This window comes from Lepisma saccharinum, chromosome 25, assembly GCF_977018435.1.
Source record: "Lepisma saccharinum chromosome 25, izLepSacc3.1, whole genome shotgun sequence".
In the NCBI taxonomy this organism is placed as follows: Eukaryota; Metazoa; Arthropoda; class Insecta; order Zygentoma; family Lepismatidae; genus Lepisma; species Lepisma saccharinum.
Window position 1 is genome coordinate 20,988,227 of NC_139253.1, and position 27,821 is coordinate 21,016,047.

The 27,821-nt window shown below is 36.0% G+C and overlaps 2 protein-coding genes across 3 annotated transcripts in view; one reads left to right on the plus strand and one right to left on the minus strand.

Moving 5' to 3' along the window:
* LOC145978940 (lysophosphatidylserine lipase ABHD12) overlaps positions 1 to 7,635 on the minus strand; it is a 40,691-nt gene extending 33,056 nt beyond the window's left edge. The window contains exons 1-2 of one of the 2 annotated variants that reach the window (XM_083111945.1): positions 7,547 to 7,635; positions 1,608 to 1,728 (exon numbers count right to left, since the gene is read on the minus strand). In XM_083111945.1, coding sequence (XP_082968071.1) covers positions 1,608 to 1,642 — 35 coding nt within the window. In that variant the 5' untranslated portion in view covers positions 1,643 to 1,728; positions 7,547 to 7,635. Of the gene's footprint in view, positions 1 to 1,607; positions 1,729 to 7,546 lie in introns of those variants that run through there. The other variant, XM_083111944.1, reaches the window with a different exon arrangement.
* A 282-nt stretch (positions 7,636 to 7,917) lies between these two features.
* LOC145978944 (BRO1 domain-containing protein BROX-like) lies at positions 7,918 to 27,643 on the plus strand. Its single transcript, XM_083111949.1, has 9 exons — positions 7,918 to 8,137; positions 9,276 to 9,479; positions 15,850 to 15,945; positions 20,138 to 20,316; positions 23,196 to 23,371; positions 24,360 to 24,441; positions 24,922 to 25,072; positions 25,465 to 25,627; positions 26,281 to 27,643. The coding sequence occupies exons 1-9, from the start codon at positions 8,037 to 8,039 to the stop codon at positions 26,383 to 26,385; spliced, it is 1,257 nt and encodes a 418-aa protein (XP_082968075.1). The 5' UTR covers positions 7,918 to 8,036; the 3' UTR covers positions 26,386 to 27,643.
* The last annotated feature ends 178 nt before the right edge of the window (positions 27,644 to 27,821 follow it).

Consider the following 27,821-nt stretch of genomic DNA (forward strand, 5'->3'; position numbering starts at 1 on the left):
GTGCACAGTAAAGCTAATCGGGACTGGACCTACAGTTTAAAGTGGGATCCGAATCACTATGTGCCTCCACCGGGTATCGAACCCGGGACCCTTTGATTACAAGGCGACGACGCTACCACTGCGCCATCGGATAGGCACCAAACGCCTCTTGTTCCAGAAATTGCGTGCCAGGTGGGTGCCGAAACAACTGATGCCCGAACACAAAGGAAAATGCATGGGCACAGCACTGACATTTCTGCAGCATTACCATGATGATGACGATTTTCTCAACCGGATCATCACAGGGGATGAAACGTGGGTTGCATACAGCACCCCAGAAAGCAAGCAGCAGTCTATGCGTTGGTGTCACAGTGGATCTCCATGCAGGACGAAGTTCAAACAAACTGTGTCGGTGCAAAAAGTTATGTGCACGGTGTTCAGGGATAGACAAGGCATTCTGCTCATCAAGTTTCTGCCCAGAGGTGAGACTGAACGCTACCGTTACTGTGAAACACTGGGGGCATTGCGACGAGCCATTCAGAATAAGCGACGCTGTAAGCTCAGTGCCAGGGTGATCTTGCTGCATGACAATGCGAAGGTACGTTTGGGAGGTGTTCGATCATCCATCCTACAGCCTGGATCTCGCTCCCAGTGATTACTACCTGTTCTTGCACCTGAAAAAGTTCCTGTCCGGTCAACATTTTCACAGCGACGAAGAGGTTCAGACGGCTGTCACATAGTCGTTTGGTGCCCAAGCGGCGGACTTCTGCGATGCAGGTATACAGAAGTTGGTCCCACGTTATGACAAGTGCCTGAATTCCAGCGGGAATTATGTTGACAAGTAACTGCACAAGTGCTGTATCTGCGGCAATAAATCATTGAATGAAATAATGTTTCCTTTTTGTGCACGAGCCCAGGGAAACTTACTTTCTGGATGCACCTAATATCATGCAAAAAGGTTACTACCCATACATGATTAAATTATTTGGTTGATTTGGAGTTTTAAGTCTACTTTATGCACAGTAAGGCTAACTGTAGGTCCAGTTTTAAATGGGATCCGAACCAGTTATATCAACTTTAAATTGTTACAATGTTGAAGTATCGGTATCAGGGGGGAGTCATTACAGTGTCAACTCACGATATGGTAGACAGATCCATATTTTTCTTATCACTGTTATCATTATGCACAAATGGTATTTATATAATGATATCTCAATTTCAAGATACAAAAAAAAACACCTCCATAAAATAATTATATAACATAACATTAGTATTTGGCAAATTAGCAAGAACTAAAAATGAAATTTATCCATTCTTTTCACTTACTATACTGTTTTTTTCTTGCCAAACATGAGACTGATCATCCTTATCAACTTGCCTGATTAAGACTGCAACAATTGAAATATTATCATAAAAATGAATGTGTCAGGAAAACTAATCAAGTAAGTGGAAAAAACACTTGTGTTGCTGTTGGTTAAGTAGTAGATTGGACACATGCTGAATTTTTACCACAATCAAAGAATATCTAAGTCTAATCCTAAGGCATACAATATCATTTAGTTAAAATATTCATTCACCAAATGACATGCTGGTGAAAATAAAGACAGCCAAGATGTAAACAGACAAACCTTTTTATGTATCTTCTCTTCGACATCCACCGCATCACTTGAGCTGCAGTAAGATCATGGATTTAAAATATATCCTTGGAACAAGAACCCTGACTAGGACTAAAGTACAGTCAGTTGGCCACTATAAAGAAACAACAAGATAATTAACTCACTGTTGATTATAAATATTTGTCTTCAGCATATGAATAGTTTACCAGCCACATCTTTTTGTAACTGATATAAGGTTCTAGGAAAATCCCCACCCAGGAGTTTATCCAGAATTTTTCCCTTGGTAGGGTGCTGGAGACTTTTGGGTGGGTGTAAGTTTGGGAATGTTAAGTGCATATTTTGGACCCTTTTTAAAATGTTCGCTAATTCAATATGTTCATAGATGTTTTCTGAGATGTTTTCCCTTCCCATAACATTTCGGAAGAAAAAAGATGTCAAATGCAGGAAAAGATGGAAAACAGATAGTTGTGACCTATTGCCAAGAAATAAAGACCAGCCCCTTTCCTTTGTAAAGTCATACATGGGTGCATGTTATGTATGTAGGGGTGTGCAGGATCCTGAAAAGTCAGGACTGGGATCATGAAAAAAATTTCCCGGCCCGATCCAGACTTTGGGAAGTAACTTCCAGACTTTTCGGGGTCCCAACCAGTCAGGAAATACCGCATGGTCATTTTAAAAAGTCATTAATTCTCGGTATTTTCTGCATTGTAAGTGTCTGGAACTTATCGGAAATTGTTGATTCTTATTCCAGAAATGCAACAACAATCACTTAAGGTGAAAATTATGTGTAGAATTCGAGATTTTCAGAGTTTCGGCAAATTTCGAACATTTCCCATTCCAACTTCGTTGGGAAATTGCAAATTTTTCCCATCCCGAAAGTCGGGATTTAAAAAATTTACCCATCCTAACCAGAAAAATTCTATCCCACACATCCCAATATACATTTTGGGAATCTGTGCGATTACTCACTAAATATATTCTTTTACAGTAAAAAAAAGTATAGAAAACTTACGTGAGTGAGTATAATGGTTGCAGACGACGTTTTGCGAAGCTACGCTCTGCTTCTTAAGGTCTCTTTTCAGTACATACAGTACTTTGTCATATATGTAAAAAAATCCAGGATTAGATAAAAGAGGGTGTTTGGATATGGAATTTAAAATTCCATGAAGATAAAAATGCCACGAGGCTAAGAGATAATTCTAAAAGAACGGTGTGCCCATATTACCATACAGAATGAATGACTACATAGCGAACGAATGCTACATCCCCTCCAATGAGAACTCCACAGATTCCGACGCAGCGCGAGTCACTTCCGGCGAGACATGGAATTTAACAGACTCTTCACTATTTTTTCCCCATCGTTTAAACAAGTGAATCCAAGCCTCATTCAAGTTACCATCATCCCTATTTAGTTTATTCCCCCTATCTACACAAATATTTGCAGCCTCGTGAATGTTCATATCAGGTTGTTTATGAACTCTTTTTACAACTTCTCTTTTTCTAACCTTATGATTTAATTCTAAAACATGTTCAGAAAGCCCGGTCTTCAGAGATTGTTCCATATCCAAACACCCTCTTTTACCTAATCCTGGATTTTTTACATATATGACGAAGTACTGTATGTACTGAAAAGAGACCTGAAGAAGCGGAGCGTAGCTTCGCGAAACGTCGTCTGCAACCATTATACTCACTCACGTAAGTTTTTTATACTTTTTTTTACTGTAAAAGAACATCCCAATATGTATGTGTTAAATTGACCATTAAAACTTCAGTTTACTTAGTTTTTTCCATATGAATGTTTTGTACTGAATGCTAGGACAAAGGACAGGCTCTGATTTGTTGAGGTTTCTCTTTTAGTTACAGCACTGTACTATGTATCTTAAAACGAACTGGATGTACATAGTTATGGGAAATTTGTATTCAAATCAATTCTTTATTAAGGGGGCAATAGTCTGCGGCTGTTCTGCCACCTAATGCATGAACATTATTTATTTTTGTGATAATGTTAACATTTCAGTCTACCATTTCGAGTATTGCTTTGCGATAATGTTCAGTACTTGATTTAATCAATCGTTAGACAAAGAACGAGAGGTGACATTGAAAAACAGAATTTAAACATATTATTACCAGGAATTATTTCATGCAATTCTTAAGCTAGTTATAAAGAAATTAGAAACACTTACATAGTATTTTTTAACCCTATTTGAATGATGCTTGCTGTAGGTACATAACTTTGAGTTCATCTTGGGGGGTGTCCAATTCATCAATTAAATATCAGTGAGAATGCATTGCATTGGTGTGTGAATGCTTGCCTGTCTGTATCTGTGTGTGTGTGTACAAAATATGTGTGACTGCATGTAAGTAGTATTGTTTATATCAATCTCCCCTCCCAATAATATACCCAACAGAAACATATTTCCAAATTTTGAAAAAGTCTTTCTATGACAGGAACGTCGTAGTGAAATTGACATATATATGTACATTCAGATCCCTAGCTAGAGATTTCTGCACCCGGAGTGAGAATATGTTTTGGTGCACCCTGCACCCTTTGTGTCTCAAGTGCCCCTCCTTCATCTACAATACTTTCTTTCTTAACTGCAACAAAGAAGACTTTTTTAATAACAAAATTGTCCTTTGAGAAAAGGTTTCCAATGTGCATTTCGCATTGTTCATTTCATTGTCTCACTGGGTAATTTAGTACAATATGTTAGTGTTCAGTACATGTAGCACCAATTTTACAGAATACAGGAAGTTGATAATATGGCACTTAATAAGAAGAACTATTTTGAAGTAGTAGTAATAAGTAGATATAATACGACTCTTAAATGAATGAAGCGAGCAAGAACATTTTTAGAACTATTTCTTTGCAAACTGATAATGCATATTATTAATTAAACATAGCAACAATACAGTAAAACCTCGTTAATCCAGACTAATGGGGAGATAAGTTGACCGGTTTAACGAAAGTCCGGATTAACTGAAATAACCTAAAAGAACAGTAGAAAGTGCATTAAAACTCCGTTTATAGCATCAAAACACGTTTATTAAGTTGTTTTTAAAGGACATAGGCCTAAATACACTATACAGTACGGTACAAAGTCTGCGGCAAACAGAATTTAATCAGTGGTTGACTGCCTTTTCTTTGGGAAGCTCTCTTGTTGACTTCTAGCCACATTTAAAACCTTACATTCTGCTTATATATTTTTTCTATCTTTGACTTTTGCCTGTCCGGATTAAGTGAAGTCCGGCTTATCGGGGTCCAGATTAACGAGGTTTTACTGTACTTTCATCTCACAGTATGCCACGATGCTTACTCTTTACAATCTTGCTTTGCCCGTTCGGCATCCTCTTTACCTCAGCACATGCCCCCTCTTGCCCTTATAACTCTCTTTCTAATATATAATTTCTTTTACAAAGGTAAGAACTCTTAGAGCCACAAAAATGGTCACATGCATCAACTATAGGCATGAATGAATCACTTAGGTTCCTCATGAAATACAAGTATTTGCAGTTTTTATATCGAATACTCTTTCAGTAAATTTTATATTAGTACTTTACGAATATTTGTTGGAAGAAATTATACCTACATATAGTGTCACTGCTATTCTACTCATCACTTTCGGTTTCTTTCTGTCTGGTTTCAAAATCCCTTTTCTTCTTCAACCACTTTTGCATTAGTTTAGTTTCACACATTGTTACACTAAGCAGAACGAAAACACACCAACTAAGATGCTACACTGACACTGACATACGGCCTAAGGCATTTGACTGCTCTCTTCTCTACCACTCCGAAATCATCCTCCTCGTTACAGAAAATGAAATAGTGTTGCTAACCATTGTAGCACAATTCACTACAAGGAATCAAACCTGTATCTTTGAATGTCTTCTCTTACTTTTATTGTACATTTTTCACATGAAAGAATCAAAAGGAAAATGCAACAAAATGTAAATTTCATTGACTCAGGGGTAACGTATTTAACAAATATTTATTTATGTATTCAAAGGCTCTGTCAAAACTGTGCTCCCTGGAAGGAGGGTGACAGGTCAGTTTGACATTTTCCAGACGGCAGTGTCCCTTCCCTTGTGCTGACTGAAGCCTTGTTAAGGGAGCTAGTGTTTCCAGAAAATAACCATACTGCACATTTCAGCCTCCTTCCTTGACACTCTGGTTTTAGTTGATCAAAAGGTCCATTGGACTACGCTTCTTGTAGAGCTACAAATGGTTCCTTTCTCTTAATTTTGAAGTATTATCAATCTATTGTTGATATAAAAATATATATCTCCACATCCCCCTCTAGGGGGGCGGATGTTCCACTATTCTGCTTGAGGGCGGGGTGTTCGTCAAAATTTTGGAGGGTGTTAGGGGTGTGTGGATAAATCACTGCCCTCACCCACAATACACCTGGAAGCTTTCCAATATCAGTAGATGTAGATGTTCTTATTCATACAATAATCTTCACGCCTGAATCAGTGCATGCTGTGAACAAAGCTTGTTTACGTTTCTGGCAAGAGGTATGAATTTACAGTACCGGAAGTATCTCCAATTGCTTTCAAATTCGGCATACTCACTAATTTTGGCTTCATAATCACGAATCTGCAGTTAAAAATTGGCGGACACGTCTAGAAATTGCAAAATAACCTTGTCAATTACTGCTACGATTCTCCATACACTAACATGGAAACGATATCAAGACGTCTTCCTTTCCGCACAACGGTCTTGCTACCAACTTTTCTCAAGTGTCGTGCAATAAGTGAGAGCGTTGGTTTGCATGTGGGAAAATGGTATCTTCCATAAAGGTGGAAAACATGTTTGCCCCACGAACCATTCACGGTTAGGTTAGGTTAGGCAAGCATAGTTAAAATTAAGGGTCATCATAAACATATTTTTCAAAAGCTAATCATTGCAAAAAATATTTGTTTTCTTCATAAACCAAGGGTGTTTACTCCGTTCGTGGACCCACCTATTTCGTCTTATTTTGCTATTCCTAGACATGACCGTCAAATTTCAACTGCAGATTTGTGATTACGAGGCCAAAATTAGTGAGTATGCCGAATTTCAAACAAATTTGAGATAGAGTGAGATTACTTCCGTAACAGCTTTCTCCGTTCTGCGCTTAGACCTTGGGAGCGAGTCATAACTCTCGACGCCTCCAATCAAGAAATGAACCGCTGACGTCATCTCTACTCTGCGCCTATAGCTAACTCTATTGCTCACGCTGTACGCTGTTCGTAGGCTCGCTGGATAGACTCGCGCAGTCAACTGGAGATGTTCCGAATGCGCTCGGACTCTACTTCCGGTATTGTAAATTCGCTCCCTGGCAAGATTCTGCAGACATGACATTACATCCACAATGGCTCAAATACTTCAGATTTCGAATCCTAGGACCAGGATATTGGTGCTGGTTACACTCTGTCCATCTGCGAGAACGTGAATACTTTCTAGTTCATGAAGGTTGTGTTTAGCATGAATGTTATCTGAATTTAGCTTACATAGATGTATTGTAGTGAAGAAATGGCCGATCTTATTGGTACTACTTATCACGTCATGACATCCTCGCCGATGGTAATTTTCAGTTTCTCATCCATCACTAGTATCTATACAATGAATATGACACATTGGGTGAAGGCTGGTCACACACACATTAACGTGTACACAAATATGCTTTTCGTATGAAGGTGAAAAGTCATTGAAAGGCAAAGCAAATATTGCGACAAAATAGGTGCTCCCAAAGAATTTTTCGGAAGAGTAAATTGATTTATTAAAAACAGAGTGTCTCGAACCTTAACATTGTCAACAAGTGATGGTTTCATCGTGCCCTAACCAGTACTTGCCATTATGACATTTAATAGGAAAAAACTAGAACATTAAAATAAACCACATCCTAGTTATTTTCATTACAAATTCTCTTAGATTGAAGTACATACACACATAAGCGAGCATTTTTACTCACGTAAGCACTGTCCTTTGTGTCAAGGAGTCAAATCTACCGCATGCGTAGTTCACACAAAACAGCTGAAAGACATGGTCATTTCGGAGTTTCGGAAAGTGTTTGACGGAAGGCACAAGAGATGTGACGACAACTTGTCCACTCTTGATTCACCTGCCTACAAATCATTGAATGAAATTGCATTATCACTACTGGTATCATTTTTAGCCATATGTGTGCTTCAATCAATGGATATTTTTCAAATATTATTCCGATGTTGTTAATTGAGTGTCCAGAATACAAGTAACCACAGATCAGAAATTCCAGCCCTGAAGGATCATTAGCTTCTCAACTTGGCACGATAACTAGGAAGGTTCATCTGTTTTATACAGCACGATCACTTTAGGCGTCTGTTTTCCACGTTCTTGTCAGATATTTCATGTTAAAGTGTAGCTTGAGTTTTGTTTTGTGCTCTAATTGATTGACACGTTCGCATTAACTAAAAACAATAATAATGGCTCATTGGTTCCACAGAAACTTACTAAAGGCTACAACTCTCGTTCACTATAACATGAAAATGATTGGACTGTCGAGTGAAGCTATTAAGCTATGCAGGTAAAGTCACACACCTACATTGTGCCTACATACTAGTACAAAGACGAAATAATTCTGTGAACGTGTTTGTATGCTGTGACTCTCGTGTAATTATACTTACGAAGTGTTATAGTGAAAATTAAGTAATTATCAACTGATCCTTGGTACCAGTTTCATAGATCGGAGACACATTATAATCGCATATTTTGTGTTTCGCATGGTTCGTACTTACCCAATTGTGTACTGTGGAACATAGTTCAAGGTGCCATTATGCTTTTTACACGAAAACAAACGCAATTTTTCACATTCTGATTGCTTTTTTATTATTCCTTTCTTTGCTTCCGGAACACACAATATGGCGGACACATCTTGACTCACGTTGTGGGTATGCAGTGTTTCAACCTTCTTCACCGAAAAATACCTACTATCGTGTTCGTCATCAGTGGAAATTATACATTATGCACGGATAGCTGACGGATAGCCCCCGAACCATACACGGATAGCCCCACGAACCATTCACGGATAGCCTCATGAACCATTTCCGATAAGGTTAGGTTTGGTTACGTTATGCAAGCATAGTAAAAAAAAAAAAAAGGGGGTGGGTTGAAACACTGACAGGGGCTTACGTCATCAATTGAACGCAGCATCCGGTTGTCGTAGGGCAAGCAAATGAAAGCAATGGCAATTGTGCATCGGTGAGATATTTCTCTTGAAAAATACATGATTTCCCGGTCAAATATATTCCACGATGAAATAAAATACCTCAACGAACGTTGTAAACCTTGGAGAAACTCATTTCCGTAAGTAGTTTCTTGTGTAAAATTGAAGAAATGTGTCTCCGATGTATGAAACTGTTACCCTGATTCTGCTTTCAGTCAGAAAGGTAATAGTAAATAGCTTGTCTGTCACTATTTTAATTATCTTCCCTTTTACATTGGTTGTACTCTGCTTCATTGGGTTATTGTATTTTTTATTTCAAACTAGTTGCACAAAAGAAAGTGCCTGAACAATATTGTTCACTCTTTTACCTTTGCATGCTACTGTACATGACCCTTAGAATATATCTTACATCTATGTGTATTGTCGAAGAGCACAGCTAAGAGAAAGTGTAAAATGTATTATACTGTAATTACTTTGTTAGTTCTGTTCTAACTTACAGTGACTTGAAGATGTCCAGAAACAGATTGTTGGAGATATTGCCTGATCCACACCATAGTCCTTCAACAATGGAATCTGCTTTGAATTCTTACTTGGCATTACTACATGGATTTCTGGCACCTTGTGATGGCAGTGGAGGAGAAAGCAAACTGCGACATAGTGTTTGTTTCAAATGGACACATTCTTTGTTAGGGAATTCACCCCAGTAAGTGACATAACATCGCAGAGCATACATTTTTTTTGTGTAAAGCGACCAGATGTCCTACTTTCAGTATAAATGTCCCTCGTCCCTCTCCCACAACACTACTAGGAGGCACAGAATTGTCTCGCTATCACAAAATTTAGTTAAATTTTCTGCTACACGTGAATTTATTTAGAATTACCTTACTCTGTGCAATAGTATTACAAATGATATTTTGATGTTAAATACATTTCAAAGATTTTTTAAATTTGATGTCTTTTAATGAATGTAAGTAGTTAGTTATAGTTTATTTTTTTTACTACAGTAAATAATGTATAATGATTAGAGCCCGGAAGTTTGGCAAAATGCCTCTTTTTATCTACTGCATATATTGATAATTTTTTTCCAGATATACGTTTTTTATGTTGTTTTGAATGTTTTAGAAGCCTTTTCATTTTGCCTATTTGGGACACCACTGCCTATTTTTAATTATAATGCCTTTTTCTGCCTTTTTCAATGAAATTTTACCATTTTTTTAAAAAAATGTGTATATAAATTATTTTTCTCCAAAAAAACGTTGTTGGCATTTATTTTTCTTCCGTTTATTATGTGAATAATTTTCACCTTATTTAAGTAATATTGAACTCACGCATGTTTCAACATTGCTGAAGGAGAAAAGTGTGAGAAAGTATTTCATGCTGAGTAAGGAGGATATTGTCTTTCGGTTAACATTTCCATGTGCATGATTGACTGCTCAAAAACCTGTTGCTGAACACCTGCACAATTACGTCATCACGTCCAGCGTCCGTGTCAGGAGGTTATTGACAAGAAACAGCACTAATGCCCAAGGGCCTTTGCATGGATTCCAAAATCAAGTTCTCTATCTTTAGTTTAGTTCTGCACTTTGGAGGGAAAGGATTGTGTAGTTGTCATCATGCCGAAATTTAGTGTGGCATTAAGTGGTAAGTTACATGGTTACGTGCGTGAATTTGGTGAAAGCACATTTTCGACAGACGGTACTATTCTTCTCTGCAAGATATGTGAAAACACAATCAACCATGAGAAAAAATACTTTATATCTCAGCATGTGTCAACAGCAAAACATAAATCTGCAGCTGCTAAAATGATCGGACAGAAGAAGATATCCCTAATTTCAACAGTGGGCACTTCACTGAGGAAATTCCTGGAGAAATACACTAAAGAAACGGTGCCGTCGGAATCTACGCTGCGGAAAACATATTTAAGCGTCTTCTACGAAGAAGCTCTGCAGAGAATTCGTGCTGAAGTTGGTGGAAAGAAGATCTGGATTTCAATAGATGAAACTACTGACGCTATGGGACATTAAATAGCCAACGTCATCATAGGAGCTGTGGAACCAACATGCGGAGGATCCTCGTCATTTCTTCTCACGTCAGAACAACTAGAGAGAGCCAGTGGTTCGTCAATAGCTCGGTTATTCTCAAATTCTCTATTTCCGCTCTGGCCAGATGGTGTACATCATGATGACGTGTTACTTTTTATCAGTGATGCAGCTCCCTATATGAAGAAGGTCGCCATAACATTGAAAGTTCTCTTCATGAACATGCTTCATATAACATGTGAAGCCCACGCAATGCACAGAATCGCCGAAGAAGTTAGTGTTGCAGCCAAAAGTGGACAGGTTGATTTCGAATACAAAGAAGATATTTCTGAAATCTCCCTCTCGAACCCGAAAATTTCAGGAAGTTGCGCCTGAGCTTAGTTTACCTCAGCAACCAGTCTTGACCAGATGGGGAACCTGGATATCTAACTAACTAACTAACTCTCTAACCTTCTTAAACCCGAAGGTTCATGGCTGCAGCAACACAGGCCTTCCATCTGTTCCTATCTTGAGCAAGTTCTATATACTCTTTTCCATCCCTACCGATTTCCTTTAGGTCCATCTCAACGTTGTCCCTCCATCTTCGTCTTGGCCTTCCTACAGGTCTCTTACCATCTGGTTTCCCAACAAGAATCCTGTAAACTCCTCTTTCCTCTCCCATTCGTGCCACATGTCCTGCCCACCTAAGTCTTCTTGATTTAATTATTCTAATAATATCTGGACATGAGTACAAATTATGTAGTTCTAAATTATGTAACCTTCTCCACTCACCTGTCTCCTCATCCCTTTTAGGTCCAAAGATTTTCCTAAGGATTTTATTTTCAAATACTCTCAATTTATGTTCCTCTTTCAATGTAAGGGACCAAGTTTCACACCCATATAATACTACAGGCAAAATTACTGTTTTGTATATTTTAACCTTTAGTTTCTTAGATATTAAACGAGAAGACAAAAGTTTATGAAGAGAGAAGTAACATGCATTTCCTGAATTAAGCCTACTTTTTATTTCTTCTTTAATATAATTTTCATTTGTTAATATTACTCCTAAGTATTTGAATTTGGAAACTGGTTCAAACGAGTTGTTATCAATAATTAGATTTTGATTATTACCTAACACTTGGTTTCGGCCTGTAAGCATATATTTAGTTTTCTCTTTGTTAACTTCCAAACCTATCTCTTTAGCAGTTTTGAAAAATATTTTAGCATTATTCTTAATTGTATTCACATCATCCCCCAGTAAGTCTACATCATCTGCATATGCTAACAACTGAGTCACACCATTTAATTTTAGTCCTTCTTTAGTTTCTTTTACCTTCCTTACAGCATATTCTAAGGCAAAATTAAAGAGCAATGGAGATAATGCATCTCCTTGTTTTAACCCATCATGAATTGTAAATTTGTCAGACATATTATTACCTACACGAATTTTACTTTCTGTTTCACTGGTGCATATTTTTATCATACTAACAAGCTTCTTAGGTATTCCAAACTCTACTAATATATTATATAATTTATCTCTTTTGACCGAATCATATGCTTTTTTGAAATCAATGAATAGCTGATGGACATTTTGATTATATTCCCACTTTTTTTCAAGTGTCTGTCTGATGTGAAAAATTTGATCTGTAGTTGATCTGTTACGTTTAAATCCACATTGATAATCACCTATAATTTCATTAGCATATGGGGTTAGTCTTGTTAAAATAATGTTAGACAATATTTTGTATGTTGTTGAGAGTAGAGAAATTCCACGGTAATTATTGCAGTTCATTTTATCACCTTTTTTAAACACAGGAACAATTATGGATTCTTTCCACTGTTGAGGGATTTCTTCTTTATTCCATATTAAACAAATTAATTTATGAATTTGACATATTAATGAATTTCCACCATATTTAATTAACTCAGCTGGTATTAAATCAATGCCAGGTGCTTTGTTATTCTTTAGCCTTTTAATAGCATCTTTAACTTCCGTCAAGTTAGGTTCTGGAACTAAAGGTTCTGCTGTGTGGACTTCATTTACTTCTGATTTATCTCCTACATGGACATTTAAAAGGTCATTAAAGTAGTTCTTCCATCTATTTAGAATATCGCATGGGTCAGCTAGAAAATCACCGTCTTTATCTTTTATCAAGTTTACTTTAGGTTGCCACCCCTTTCTAAATTCATTTACACCTTTATATAAATCTCTGATATTTTTATTTTTGCTGTTTGTTTCAATTTCGTCAATTTTGCTTTTCAAGTAATCTCTTTTTTTACTTCTAAACGTGCGGTTAACTTCTCGCTTTATTCTATTATAATTGCTTAGATTTGTATCATCCGAGTTATTTAACCATCTAAGTCTAGCCTGATTTCTTATTTCTATTAGATTATGACATTCATTATCAAACCACGGCTTACTTTTTCTTGGTTTATGGTATCCTATACTTTCTTTAGCTGCTGATTCTATTGCATTACGTATGTGCTCCCAATTCTTATTTACGTCTGTTTCATTTATATTTTCATCATCATTTAAATCCTGCAAAACATCAAATCTATTTGACAGTTTAATTTGGTAATCTTTCTTAATTCTTTCATCAACAAACTTTCCTGTATCAAATTTTATAACTTTTAGATTTTGTTGCTTATGATTTATCACTGAGAGTCTTTCTCTTAATTTAGCAATTACTAAATAATGGTCACTGGCACAGTCAGCACCTCTATGTGTACGAACGTCAATTATACTAGTATGCCTTCTCTTATCAATGAGAATATGATCTATCTGATTATGAGTTTTACCATCTGGAGAAGACCAGGTATATTTATGGATATCTTTATGTTTAAAAGTGGTACTTTTCACAATTAAATTCTTTGAGGTTGCAAAAGTAATCAATCTTATACCATTATCATTACTTAATTCATGAAGACTTTCTTTACCAATCGTGGGTTTAAATGTCTCTTCTTTGCCAATCTGTGCATTACAGTCACCTAACAGAATTTTCATATCATACTGAGAAAATTTATCAAAGACCTGTTCTAACTCTGTATAAAAATCATCTTTATTATTATCATCTTTATCTTCCGTTGGTGCATGTATGTTTATTAAAATAATTTTACACCACCTACCCTGTAAAACTGCATATGATATCCTATCATTAATAAATTCTACTGTTTTAAGAGCCGAGATAATTCTATTATTTATGAAAAAGCCTGTTCCAAAATTATGATTTTCAGTACCACCATAGAAAAAAGTATAATTTTTAGTTTTACAATTCCCTTCTCCTGGACAGCTACTACATCTAATTTATACTTCACTATCTCATTAACTGTACACTGAAATGCCCCAGGCCGGTAAAGGCTCAGAACATTCCAGGTGCCTAATTTAATATCCTTATTCCTAATGAAGATCTTATCCTTAGTCCAGGGACCTCCCAAAGTAGTCCCCACCCGGAGATCCGAACGGGGGACTATTTTACCTCCGGAATATTTTACCTTGGGAACATCCATGGCCTTATATTTCTGTTTCTTGACATGTCTTTTTACAGTGCAGAGTTGTCAGCTCTACGCCTAACCCCCAATATGAATGGAGGAACTACTACACAAGACAAACACAAACATATTAGACAGCACAATTACTACACAAGACGAACACAAACACATCAGACAGCATAACTACTACACAAGACACACACAAACACATCACAACTATAACACAATATAAACATACACACACCACAACTACTACGCAATATAAACAAACAAACAAACAAACAAACACAAACACACACACACACACGCACATACACACACACACAAAAATCATAACTACTCTTAGCAGAATTGTTTAAAGCATCTTTCAAAAATATCAGACATAGTTGAGATATTATAAACTATCTTGCTCAGGTAGTGGATATCAGGAACCTGGATATCAGCAGCTATATATTATGCTAACAACCTTGAAAAAATCAGTGAGGTGCTCTTCCAGAAAATGAAGCACCTTCAATTCGTGAAGTGAAAAAAAACTCCTGTGCTGTTCAGAACTCAAGAATGAACTGTCGTTTATTTTGGCACATTATGGTGCTTTGTCAGAGACAATTACAGAGCTAGAAGAAAGAGGTGAGACTCTTATAGCATCCATGAAAATCTTCGAGGAATCTATGCAGCAGATGATGGAAGTGCCAAGAGAAAAGGGGTCAGCTGTTGCGGAAAAGTGCAAACGGGTAGTGAGTGCAAATGTGGACTTAAAACAATTTGTGATATTCTAAAAGGTGAAAATGCTGTTACAGAAATGTGTCCAGCTACATTAGCTTGTTTTATGTATGCTCCAATAACTTCTGTCGAAGTAGAAAGATCATTTTCTATTATGAAAAACATTATCTCTGACAGAGGACTATCAATGAATGTTGAGAACTTTAAAAAACATCTTGCAATTATGTGCAATCAAGAGGGAGAAAATTGAAATGCTCTTCCCAATGTAGATTTTAACATTTTACCAGAAATTATAGATAAAAGTAAGAGACTTCCAAATGTAGCTTTTTCACTTATTTTGCCTTTTTTTTTTCATTTTTAGTGCCTATTTTCCACATTATAAATGCCTTTTTGCCTGCCTATTTTAACGAAAATAAATGCCTGAACTTCCGGGCTCTAATAATGATGTTAATTTATAACAATTTCGACCATACTTATTAGGTGTCCCACATTTACTTCCAACATTTTTTGTCTAGTTTTGCACCACCACTCCAGTGACACATGTCGCTTGTGAACAAAGTTTTTGTGAATATGTTTTTACTTGGCAACATTTTATTTACTTATTGTGAAAAGGTCTGGCTAAACACCTGTACTGATTACTTCATATTTTTATAAAAGTTATGGTCATTTTTTGCACACAATGAATATTGTTTGTTTTTCCTGTGCTATTCACATGCTTTTTGTTTACATGTGCATATGGTGAGACACTCAGACTTATTTTTTGTGAATATTTTGTTAATAGTCAGCAGTACGTTCAAAACATTGCAAAAAAGGCTTTCATTATTCTTTTTCTCCAATGCTTTTCAGAGTTCAACAAGATGCTGTATTTGAAGCAGCAAATATGTGTCTAGATGTTGCCATTTGGTTTATGAAGCATTCATCCATGATTGCAGGAAAGGATGAGTGAGTAGAATTAAATTGATTTTTTTAATTACTAGTACAGGTAATAGTTTTAAGTTTTTCTTTCGTGGCAAGAGTTGATTAGATATTGTCTTTATTGAGCAGCTATCTTGTGATTTACACTGCTGTTTTTAGCACCAACCTGCATCATGAATATTAAAAAATGGAAGTATAGTGCTACAAATTTAAAAAGAATAGAATCAAAATACACAGAGCATTCAGTTTGACTCGGGGTGAAGATTGCGCATGACTACTGCTGAGGCATGGCACAGATGCCAGTATTTTCGATCTATAATGCCCCGTTTTAACAAAAATTTCTTATGTGTGTGACACTTTAAAAATTTAGCAAAATTTGACTTCATTTGTCTGTGAATCATATAGCCAACAGATGCTAATATTTATTGGTGAAATATGCAAATTATATGCATTCACAAATATGTAAAACCTTAATATAATTAAAATTTATAATAACACTATTCTACAAATTTTCACTTTTTTTCTGTTACAGAAAGGAAAGTAGCTGTTTCTTACTGAAATTGACCTCCTGAACACGAATATTAACTTCATTTTCTAAGATTGGCTCTTAATTTGAAGTTATGGCATAATTCATGTTACCCATAAGCAATGCATTGGCTCTTATTTTCATGATAAGCATAATTTATGTTACATAACAATTATTCATAAGCAATGTGGGCATAACTTGATAAATATATTAAGAGCCCCCACAAAAGGAGGCCAGGGGCCTATATCCCCCCCAAGATATCTAGGAAGAATTAATACCAACCAAATTTTGAAATTATAGCGTGAAAACATAGATGAGAGATGCCGTGAAAGACAGATTGTGCGTCTGTGCAAATTAACTTAGTGCATGTGATGCTTTATGATAATTCTCTTGACTGGGGGAAAGCAAAACTCTATGTTTCCTCCACTTTAAAAACTGCCCCCGCCCCCCCATACCACACACACACACAAAATCCTGCGAGCAGTCTTGATATAATTGGTTACTGAACCCTCAAAAAAGAATGTTTTTCTGTTGTGTAGGAGAAAGTACCCTTTCCTTACTGAAATAGATCCCTTGAACAGTAAAAACCACTAACAGCAAAGCACTAAGAAAAAAGTAATTAAGTAATACTATGAATGTTGTATTCCCACCCAGTCTTCTCGTAAGACGTCAGAAGATTCTCCTTGAGTTGTTCATAGTTCTTTGCTCTCCTGTTCCCCAGAAAACTATGACACACTTGTTGAAATGCATTCCATGCAGTTCACTCACAATCACCAAAGTATTTCTTTAATGTTTTAATATGTTTCCTTAATGTCAACTGCATGGACAACAGGAATTGAAGGTAGAACATTGCCGTTGTGCAGCAAAACTGCTTGAAGACAGAGCTTGGAGGAATCAATAAAAAGTTCCCAGTCCTCGGTCTTATGTGATATCATCGATGCAGAGAAGCCTTTGTCATGTCACACAGTCAGGTCACATTTTGTTTCGGAAAATGGAAGAAATTCTTTTTTCTGTAAGGAGTTGTTAGTACCTTCACATCATCACCAGATGATTCCATTGTTGCAGCTGTATGGCCAACAATTAAGCTTTATTTTTGGGAAGTTCTAAGTCCCTGATTAGGTTATTTAATTCGGCCTGTGTTATCTTGTGGTGTACAGAATTCTTGTTGGGAAACCTGATGGTAAGAGGCCTGTAGGAAGGCCAACATGAAGATGGAGGGATAACATTGACCCCACATTCCCTTTTTCCCCTTTTTTTAAAATCATTTTCCTTTCTGGTCCCTTTATTGACTAGTTTTTCAGCCTACATTCCTCCCCCCCATCCTTTTTAGAAATCAACTTCCTTGGTCCCTTTTTTGACAAGATATCAAATATTTTGTACAACTGCTTTTTCCCTGAACAAAACATTAAACAATTGTCTATTTGGTGCAGTTTTGAGGAAAGAATGTGTGATATTTATTGAATATTTATATTGAGTTGATATATCAAGTATCAAAAATATCGACGTCGATAAAATATCTATATCCACGACCCCGTTGATACCGATATTGACAATTGTGACAATACCGGCACATCTAAATCTTTCATTTTGAAGTTTCAATTGTAGTAATATCTAGGAGAATCAGAGTATTGTGTTGTTCTTCGGTGGAAGTGAAAATAGGAGCCCCTTAAGACAGTGGTATCTGTAGTTCTTAAAAACACTTTCGAGGAACAGAAAGTAATCGAGCTTGAATGGTGGTGTTGCATTCCTTACATGTATGTTAAGTCGAGGCACAAGGTGGTGTATGATGAAAAGTATAGTGGTCACCATGGAGACAGAACTTAGAAGTTGAATGATGAGAGATTGCCTCTGATTAGCATGGGCAGCAAATACGTGCAACAACCAACAGTGTTGTATTTAAGAAATTTCCGGGGGGGGGGGGGGGGGGGTTCTACTGACTGTCTAGGGAAAGCATGAGATAGTGACTTTATACAATATAATATTCCCTCCCATTGATAAAATTAATCAAGCAGAAGGGGGGACGCAAGTACCCAGAGGGGGAAATCCCCCTCGTCCTCCCTACAAATACCACCCTGACAACCAATAAAAAGAGTAAGGTTCCTACTTTATAGATCTTGCTGGTTACCTTAAGTGCCCAAGTATATGGACGGCACTTGGCAAAGAGTCAGTCTCGAGTTGTAAATGACTGTCTTGTTCTTGGTCTCGCCTCGATTTAGTACAAACAACATATACAGTGTGTGACAGCACAAACTATTTTGTAATAATTTTTTTCTGTTCGATGCATACTTTTGATGCTACAAGCAGTGACAGCGTCAGAAGAGAGCAGGGACGAACATCCGTCCCCCTTCCAGTCAGTCAGTCTCCCTCCCCCCAAGCAAAAACGAAAAACTAGATAATATTTTTTCCTTAACCTAAATATGGATTGTTGTATGGTGTTTAGAAATTTTTAAAAATTAACCCCCCTACTCAAAAATATTTTTCCTTGCTCTGCCTCCATACTCCTTATTCTGGGATCACCACTATCTACGAACCCTTGAAAAAACACAACTGTACCTTGAATATTGGTATGTGCATCAAAGCAACATACGAGAGCTTTAAATGGCCACTGTAGATTTATGTAATTTCTGTAATTTCTATAAACGAAATATAGACTTATCTACAAATACTCAGATAGACATTCATTTGCTAGACTGAAGAAAGAGGATAATAAAGTAAATTTGGTTGAGGTACAATTTTCAAATGCCGTACCGAAGGTGCAGCCGGTCTCATCTCGACTTTACAGAGGCCTGCATCATTCTCGGTTGTGTCTCTTAAGAGTCTGGATTTGTTCCCATCAATAGCCTCTTTCCAGGTGACTTTCTTTATGCTTTTGTAGTTGTCAAAAGAAACTACAAATGAAACAGCAATATATTAGATGTATCATTATCGATTAATTATTAATCGTAAATTTCAATACAATATTGGTGCGAGTTTCAATTTTTATATTCTTATTTATGATGTTGTTAATACAATAAGAATTTGTCACATTCAAGTGCTACGAAACCAGGATAAAATAATCTCTTTCAAATTGAAGGGAAAGAAATTCAAAAGCCTCCAGCTGCCAACAAAGGGGTTGGGAAACAACCAACTGCTCTTTGCTGTTTCACAAAACTGCGCTGTAGGATTACAAAGGAAGTATTGTTGAATGTTTTGACTTGTTTCTGTCGGTCATGCTATTTTTAGCCCCTTGCATCACATGTTTACTTAGGTAAGTTGCTGAGGAGGGTATGACTAACAAAGTGAGTTGGACATGGCAGCCAGGCAGGCAGGGTCAAGGTAAGATAAATTATTTTTTGTACTTCGAATTTTTTTGCTCTATATTGAAAAATATCCTTTTTCTCCGAAAGTATTACAAATAAGTGCATTAATTTTTCCACATCAATGGCAAACATACCAGGCATTATGCGGGTACCTTTTGAAAATTCACGTACTGGCGTAGTCTGCGTGTGGGTCCGATGAATTTCAAATTTCATGTAAAAGAAAATAGTTATTCCCTTTTTTCTTCTTCTTCTAACTGATTACGGAAACATTTTTTATCCCAAAGTGTACTGAACAAATGGTGCAAATACCTGGAAAATCAGCCTTGGCGTCTAAGGGTTAAATGTACGACTTGATCTTATACACAGCTTGATTTTTCAAATTTTTATGATGCAGTATTTCCATGGAAGAAGCCAAAGCAGTTCACACCAATTTGAGGAAGGCAGCTGGGATATTCAAAATGGTGAACGATGATTTCATTCCCCGACTTGTGGAAAGGCCAGTGGAGGGGAGTGACTTGGACCCAAGAGTATTGGCAGCATACTTGAATCAGTGCACTGCAGAAGCACAAGAAGGTAATATTGAGAGAAATATAATTTGTGCTTCTAGTATGTACATTGATTGTAAATCAGGTTTCCCAGATCTGAAAATTCTGGAAAAAATGGAGAATTCAACCTGTTAGTGAAAACATCAGGGAAAATCAAATGTTTTTGGGCATAGTCAGGGTTTGTGAATGGTTTGGAAACGTATTTGAAAATGATTGTGAAACCTGGAAGAGGCAGGAATTTGTTTTGACAAAATAGGTAGGAACCTTGTGAATATGATCTGATACTATGTCAGGATTAGCTATTCTGACTCACACATCAAATAAATACCAAATATACAAAAGCGATTACACTAAGGCACAGGCGAAAATGCACAACCGATTCGGTCGCACGGCAGCTGATGAATGGACGCGACGTCTCGACACTACTGTCAACTCAACCTCTCTTACACAGCAAGTGCGGCTCTGTTCGTCTTACCTGCGAGTCTTACTATGGCCGTTATGTGAGGGTTGACCTTAACTTTGTAGACAAAGTTCATCTACATATATATCATTTCACTCTTTACTATTTTCCTTCAATAACACACTCAGCTGCCAATTATGATAACCCTAGCCTGCCTTTGTCTTCCAATACATTAATGTTCTAATTCCACCTCGGCTAGAACTCAGACGGCTAAATGAGATACTATGACCCCTCTCAGGTACGGGTGGTGAATAAACTATTGAGACCTTCAGGGAGATATTGGTGAAGCATGAAATAAATCAACGATTCTTTTCGTTAAACAATTTGTAACTGCATCATCTGGGAGGGTACTTTGACCTTTCTTTTCATTCATTTTTGTCCAGAAGATCGTTTATTTCCATACATACGAAACCTTATATTAAACTCAGTTATAATTTACAATCCATAAATGTCCTTAATTTAAAATACAGAATCCCCTGTTTGTGAATATTTGATTCGATGAACCCAGAATCCTAATTTGCTGCATGTCTTCATGGAAAAATCCAAATAGATGTGCAGGAAGTAGCTATATGTGTGTGTCTCGCCAGGAGGAAGCCGTACCAGAGAAGAGAACCCTGTCACTTTTGTCCCCAAAGACGAAGTTTACGGTCTGCCATTCAGTAGCAAACAATAACTTGCGTATGTGCCCCTTCCTACAGTATTGCGACAAAATGTGTCATGAATAGATTTCAATATGGGCAAGATTTATGCAGAATGAAAGTTACTAATTCTACTGGTTGCTCGGGATTGAAAAACGTTAGTAGGCTGAGCTTTGCATGATGTTACATGCCAATGACGACATTGTCTATTAAAATGAAATACATTGTACTACATGTCTAAGTTTGCTTCCTTGCCCAATTAAATCGATGTTGAATAAATTTTGAAGAAGGCCAAAATAACACTTATTCATAAGAATGAAAACATATGGATCAACAGTGACAAATGCATGTCCAATAGGCAGGCGTCATTAACCTCAAAGGATTTCGGCCGATCCTAACCTGTTGTCCCATATCATTATAAACTTCGAAGTATAAATTTACATGGCGAATGTATGTATCTTTATTCCCAAGTGTTATTAGATATTTTTATCATAGAGCCGACACTGATGGAATGCGTGCAAACTAAGCTTTGCATCTCCTTTTATACCCTCTTTTCGATGCTCACTTGTCATAATATGACGTAATTTGCACAGCGCAACTTGTGACATTTCCAAAAACTAAATAACAATAAATATCTACCTGCACAATCTCAATATCAAAGCTTAACTAATTTCAACGTTGCAGCAAAACCAAATAAATTTGTATAAGGGCAAAGATTCATCTCTGTTAATAAAGACGAAACTTGAATCATTGCCCGTTGTAATTTGAACCTTATTGAACACATTACATAACTTAAAAGAACAGATTTTATCTTTTCATTGTTGTTAAACGAGATCTATGTCAATACAAATCATAAACATTTTCTGCCGTGAAAGAACACAGATTCATATTTCTAATTTGACATTCAGTCAGAAAATTAACATGGATTAATTACTTAAGCCGCGTTTACACTTATTGTTAACAATATAGAAAATATTAGTGGATTATAAGCCCAGTAATAATCTTCCTATCATTCAATTTGTTTATGCTATATTATGGAATATAGAAGATTCATAAGTACAAAATAATAGTAATTAAATAATATAAAACAATTGCGAAGAAACAACGGCACATGCATATGAGCCGTGAGGTTCATATCTACTAGAACTGACACTAATGCTCATACCAATTTCTAACAATACCTATCATTATTAATGATTGTTGTGGCAATTTAAAATTATTTAGTATAGTTAGAAATGCTACAAACACAGATTTATTCAGTTATCATGTATATATGCAGGGATCTCTGATAGAGATTAAACATAAGATAAGTATAGCAAATAGAGGTACTTTGGACTAAATAAACAAATGAAGTCCCAATTGAGAAGGAAAGATTAAGTAAAACACTAATAAGGCCTTTCTTAATGTTCATATGAGAGTTGTGGACATAACAAATGGGGCAGAGACAATGATTGGAAGCTTTGAAAGGGAGGTTTTAGAAAGGCTCTATTGGACCAGTACGTGAGAAAGGATTGTGGAGCATAAGATACAATAATGAAGAGGGATTGCGAAGGAAATTAGTGTGATTTAGATGGCTGAGTTACATCTATAGAATGGCTGATAACACAATAGAGAAGTTGCATTTATAAGAATGAAGAGATGACAAAAATTGAGCAAAAGTATGGGATGTCATCAGCATGCTATTGGAAAGGTCTCATTCTAACAGTATAAATTTGAAAGAAGAAAAAAAGTGTTCTGTAGTAATATGAAAATTGTGTGCACAAATGTTATCTTTGATTAATTTTTTATTTTATCGATTTAACTTTGTAGTGACAGTTGCTCGGGCTGTTGAATTGAAACACAATCCAAGCCTTATATCTGCCTTGGCATATGAAACTTCTACAATGTTCACAACTGCTGCTAATGCATTGGGTTCCTTAGATGAGAAGACCTTTGGCCAATGGAAGAAATACTTAGAACTGAAAGCAGCGTTTTACATGTCATTTGTAAGTACTGTTAAAACACCATATTTAAATGTGATATTTAGGTTTTAGGATATGTATGATTGCATTGCAGTTGATAAAAAGGGTGAAATATGTTGCTACGTGATAATATAATGATACAAATAGAAGTGATAATATAATGATACAAATAGAAGTCACAACATGCTATTCCTCTTTGTACATGTTCTGTCTGTAGTCTATTTGTAGCAGTACACATTCATGGTAACAGTAAGGGAGATTTCACAAGAAGGCAAGAAGTGACAGGTGACACATGTCACTTGAGAATTTCCCCTGTCGTGCTGCTGCAGTGTGAAACAATGGTATTGATTGGCTCATTCCCAATCAATATGTGTCATTTGTCACTTTTCGCATTGCAACATCAGACTGATTTAATTCAACTCACTTGACTCCTGCTGTACATTCACATTCAGATAAAGTTGTTATTGAAATAGGTTCATTTTACATCACTTTTTGCCACTTGTAGGTAATCACGATGATGACAATGATGAAGGGACACTCACAAAGAACGCCCAGGCTGGGATACGAACCTGAGACTCTTGGTGTCATAGCATGCTGTGCTAACCACTCTGCCATGAAGGTTGGCACATTCAAAAGAAGTGATGGTGTGGCAACATTTTAGACAATTCAGCACATTCTAAATTATTCCAAATAGTTATAAATATTATGTGTATTAAGAATTCAACAAGCAAATAGCTATATAGTGTATACTTCATTACATTCGAAACAACTCATCTGAAAAATATGAGATTATAGTTCTCTTTCAACTCATTGTCTGAATAGTAATGGAATGTGTTACTCATTAACTCCATAACTGATCATTGCATAATGTTTTACAAGGTACGATATTTAGTAATATCTATTTGTCAATCTTTGAAACAGAGCTTAATAACAGTGACTACTACATGACAGAGACTATTTTTATTTTATCATTGTTGATTGTCATGTAATGTTTTCTTTCCTTTTTCATCAGGCTTTTAATTATTGTGGAGAGAACTTACTCTCACAGGACAAATGTGGAGATGCAATAAGAGCTTTGCAGGAAAGCCAAAAATGTGAGTAATTTTGTGGGTTTGTATTTATGCACTTAAAAAAAGTCCAGTACATGTTTAGAAGTACATATTTTACCTTTGTTCACCCTGTAGAAGATTTTAGTGTGATACATAACTTGCACAATATGCTAATTTAATTCAAGACCACACTTCTACCTCAACTTATATTCACAGTATTAAACACCTGCAAGCCTGGGGCAAACAGCATTGTGAGGCCCCCTATATACAATTTCAGATAGATAAACTTATATTAGATGATTAGTTGCGTTATTAATATTTTTCTCATTTTTGTTCCATTTTGTGGCCTTTTTCGAAGCAGTTTTTACCCAGTGCGAAAATTTGGACCTGCACATCTGGATAAAAATTAGAAGAAGCAAATATAGTTTAGCATAAGGCAAGAGAAAGGGATATCTCTCATGAAGTTAGAATAAGACACACAGGGAGACAGTCAAATTTACATCCTATCATTTTTGTTTTGTTTAGATTATGATCAAGCTGCTAAACTGTGCAAAGAATATGCAAAAACCAAAGGACCATCACCTAGAGCCAAACCAGAAGAACATCTATTTTTCCGAAACTTTGGACCTGTTATGAAACGAACATTGGAGAAATGTGAACGAGAGAATGGCCTGATGTAAGTACATTGATTTCCATTGTAATAAAAATTTAACACCATATATATTGCAAATATATTGAGTTACCCTGACCTGTGTTTTCATACTCGTCAGTTTGTACAACATTGGTGCAAACAGGCATCAGTATGTACAGGAATTAGGTAGACCTCTGTTCTTAGAAACTATGTTGCAATTATTTAGTACTGTTTGTATCAAAACAGGAATGGATTCGTCATTTTTTATCTTCTCAGCAAATCAGAATGTTTTGGGCTAAAAGTACCCAAAAATAATGAATTACAATGCTGGAACCACTTGCTATGTATTCTCAATCTAAGACTCAATAGGAAATATCCATTTCATATTGTTGATTAAATCTTGTTGTTCAATCAATGTAATTTTTCTATTGTTACAGCTATCATCACAAAGTACCATTTGATCCTCCCGAACTTCAGATGAAAGCAACTTATGGATTGGTTAGTCCCGAGTCATTTCAGATACCACAGCCATGTCCTCTGTGGTCTCCATCTTCTTATGCAGCCTTTGACATATCAGTCAATGCAGCTGGTACATCCATAGTAAGTTAAACTTTCTTATGCACTCACACTACTTCATTAAACTGTTAATTTCGTAACTATGTACATGTATTTTCTGCCTATCTACATTAGTTACAACTCTAGTGACAAATTAGATGAAAGAATAAATACAAAGCAATATTCACCTCTTGGATGAGTTTTGAGTGCACGAACCCCAGCATTCTAGTGTAGCAGTTGATATATACATTTTTCATTCTTGTAATATTAAGGTTGGTGGTAAAATGATACCTTGATCGGCATTAAAAAGTTTATTCTGCAAGCATCTACAAGTTGCTGTTGGCAGTCTATAACATATTGGGGTTATAATTAAATTAAGTTAATAGAGTGATTAAAGTATGAAAAGAGTAATCAGTGTCACCTGCATATTTATTATTTTTTCATCACTTTATTTGAACTGCACTAAATAGTTATTATCACCACCGCAGCTGTTATCCATCTTATTCATATAATATGACAAACAAAATTGCTTTTGTGTATTTAATATGCAGTTTTTGTCATGTGCATACACACAAAATTAATTAAGCAAAGAAGACTAGAAATCTTATTGATTTGCTATCTAAATCAATATAGACCCATTCTGTTAAATAAGATGTTAAATCATCATTCTCTGAGTAAAACATTTTCTTTTTCCCCAGAAATCTACAGAGAAAAGCAGTGGAGATTTACCTCCTATCCAAGAAGTAAATGCCCATCAGTCTTCAAAGGATCCTAGTACAAAAAGTGGATGCGTCATGCAATAGCATGATTTCAACAAGACATTTTTTTTAATATTGTGCACATTGTGTATATATATATATATTTGTGTGTGTGTGTCTGTGTGTATGTATATAATGTAAGTGAAGTGTTCATCTCTATTTTACCTACAGAATTTGTAATAACTTTTAAATAACTTACTGTTGTTCTCAGTGTTAACAAGAGTAAATTATTTCATTCCATAAGTTGTGTGTATTATGACAATGCACATATAGTTTTGTTATTGTATAATTAATAGAAAATATTTGTTTTTAATGATAAAGCTTCTAGTCATACTTGGGTCTATTGCATGTATTACATGTAAAGTTTGCTTGATTGTGAAAATTGTAATTAAGTCTGTGATGAAAGAAAAATAATAAATCCATTATGGTTACAAGATTTATATATGTGGTTAATATGAATTTAATTATTTAATAATTTTGTTTCTTGTACATAAGATAAACTACAGGGGATGCACAAAAATATGGAAACAGCACGACATCAGAATGGGTGATATCGATGCAATTTTTCCACTTAAAATCTGATGCGGTGCGACGTTATTTTGTTTTGCGCCGTGAGATAGGACCCTGTCGGCCTGGTAGGAATCGATTGTTGCACTATAGATAGTGTGCAGTGCAGTTGATACTGAATCATTTCCAAGCTGACAGTGTTTCAAAGAGGGCAAATTGTTGATGCCCACCTTGCAGGCACCTCTGTTACAAAAGTTTCCATGTTATTTGGTGTATCGAGAGGGACTCTATCCAAGATCATGATGACATAATAGTGTGTCCGGAAACACATCATCAGATGAACCCCTGTGTGGACGAAAATGTACACTGAGCGACAGAGACAGAAGGACACTGAGAAGGATTGTGCGCATGTTTTACAGATGAATGGTGCAAGATCCCATTATCCACCATCCAGGACTTGTATATGTCCATTCCTTGGAGACTGCAGGCCGTTTTGGAAGCTAAAGGCAGTCCAGCACCTTATTAGCTACAGCATTCCGGCTTTTCTTCACAGGTGTTTCCATATTTTTGTCCATCCCCTGTACATGCACCTCACTTCAAAGATAACAAAACCAATATATTATTCTTTAAGAGTTACATCTTTATCTTATTTTTTCCACATTATATTTATCATTTTTTTTTTAACATTCCTTAATTTAGGATATGGTACATTCATAAGCATTGTTGCTTATTGGCATCTAGCTTTACAGTTCTTGTAAGATGTGTATATATGTCTGAATAATAAATATTATACATGAAAAAAAAATGTTTTTTCACAGATCTAGTGATAAGAAGTATCTATGTTAGATTTTGGCTATAGATTCTATGATGTTAATAATTGTTAAATATTTATAGTTGGTGAACAATGCATCTAATCATTTCTGACCTTCAAATTAATTAACTTTCTTGTAATGTCATTGAGAATTTTGAAAATG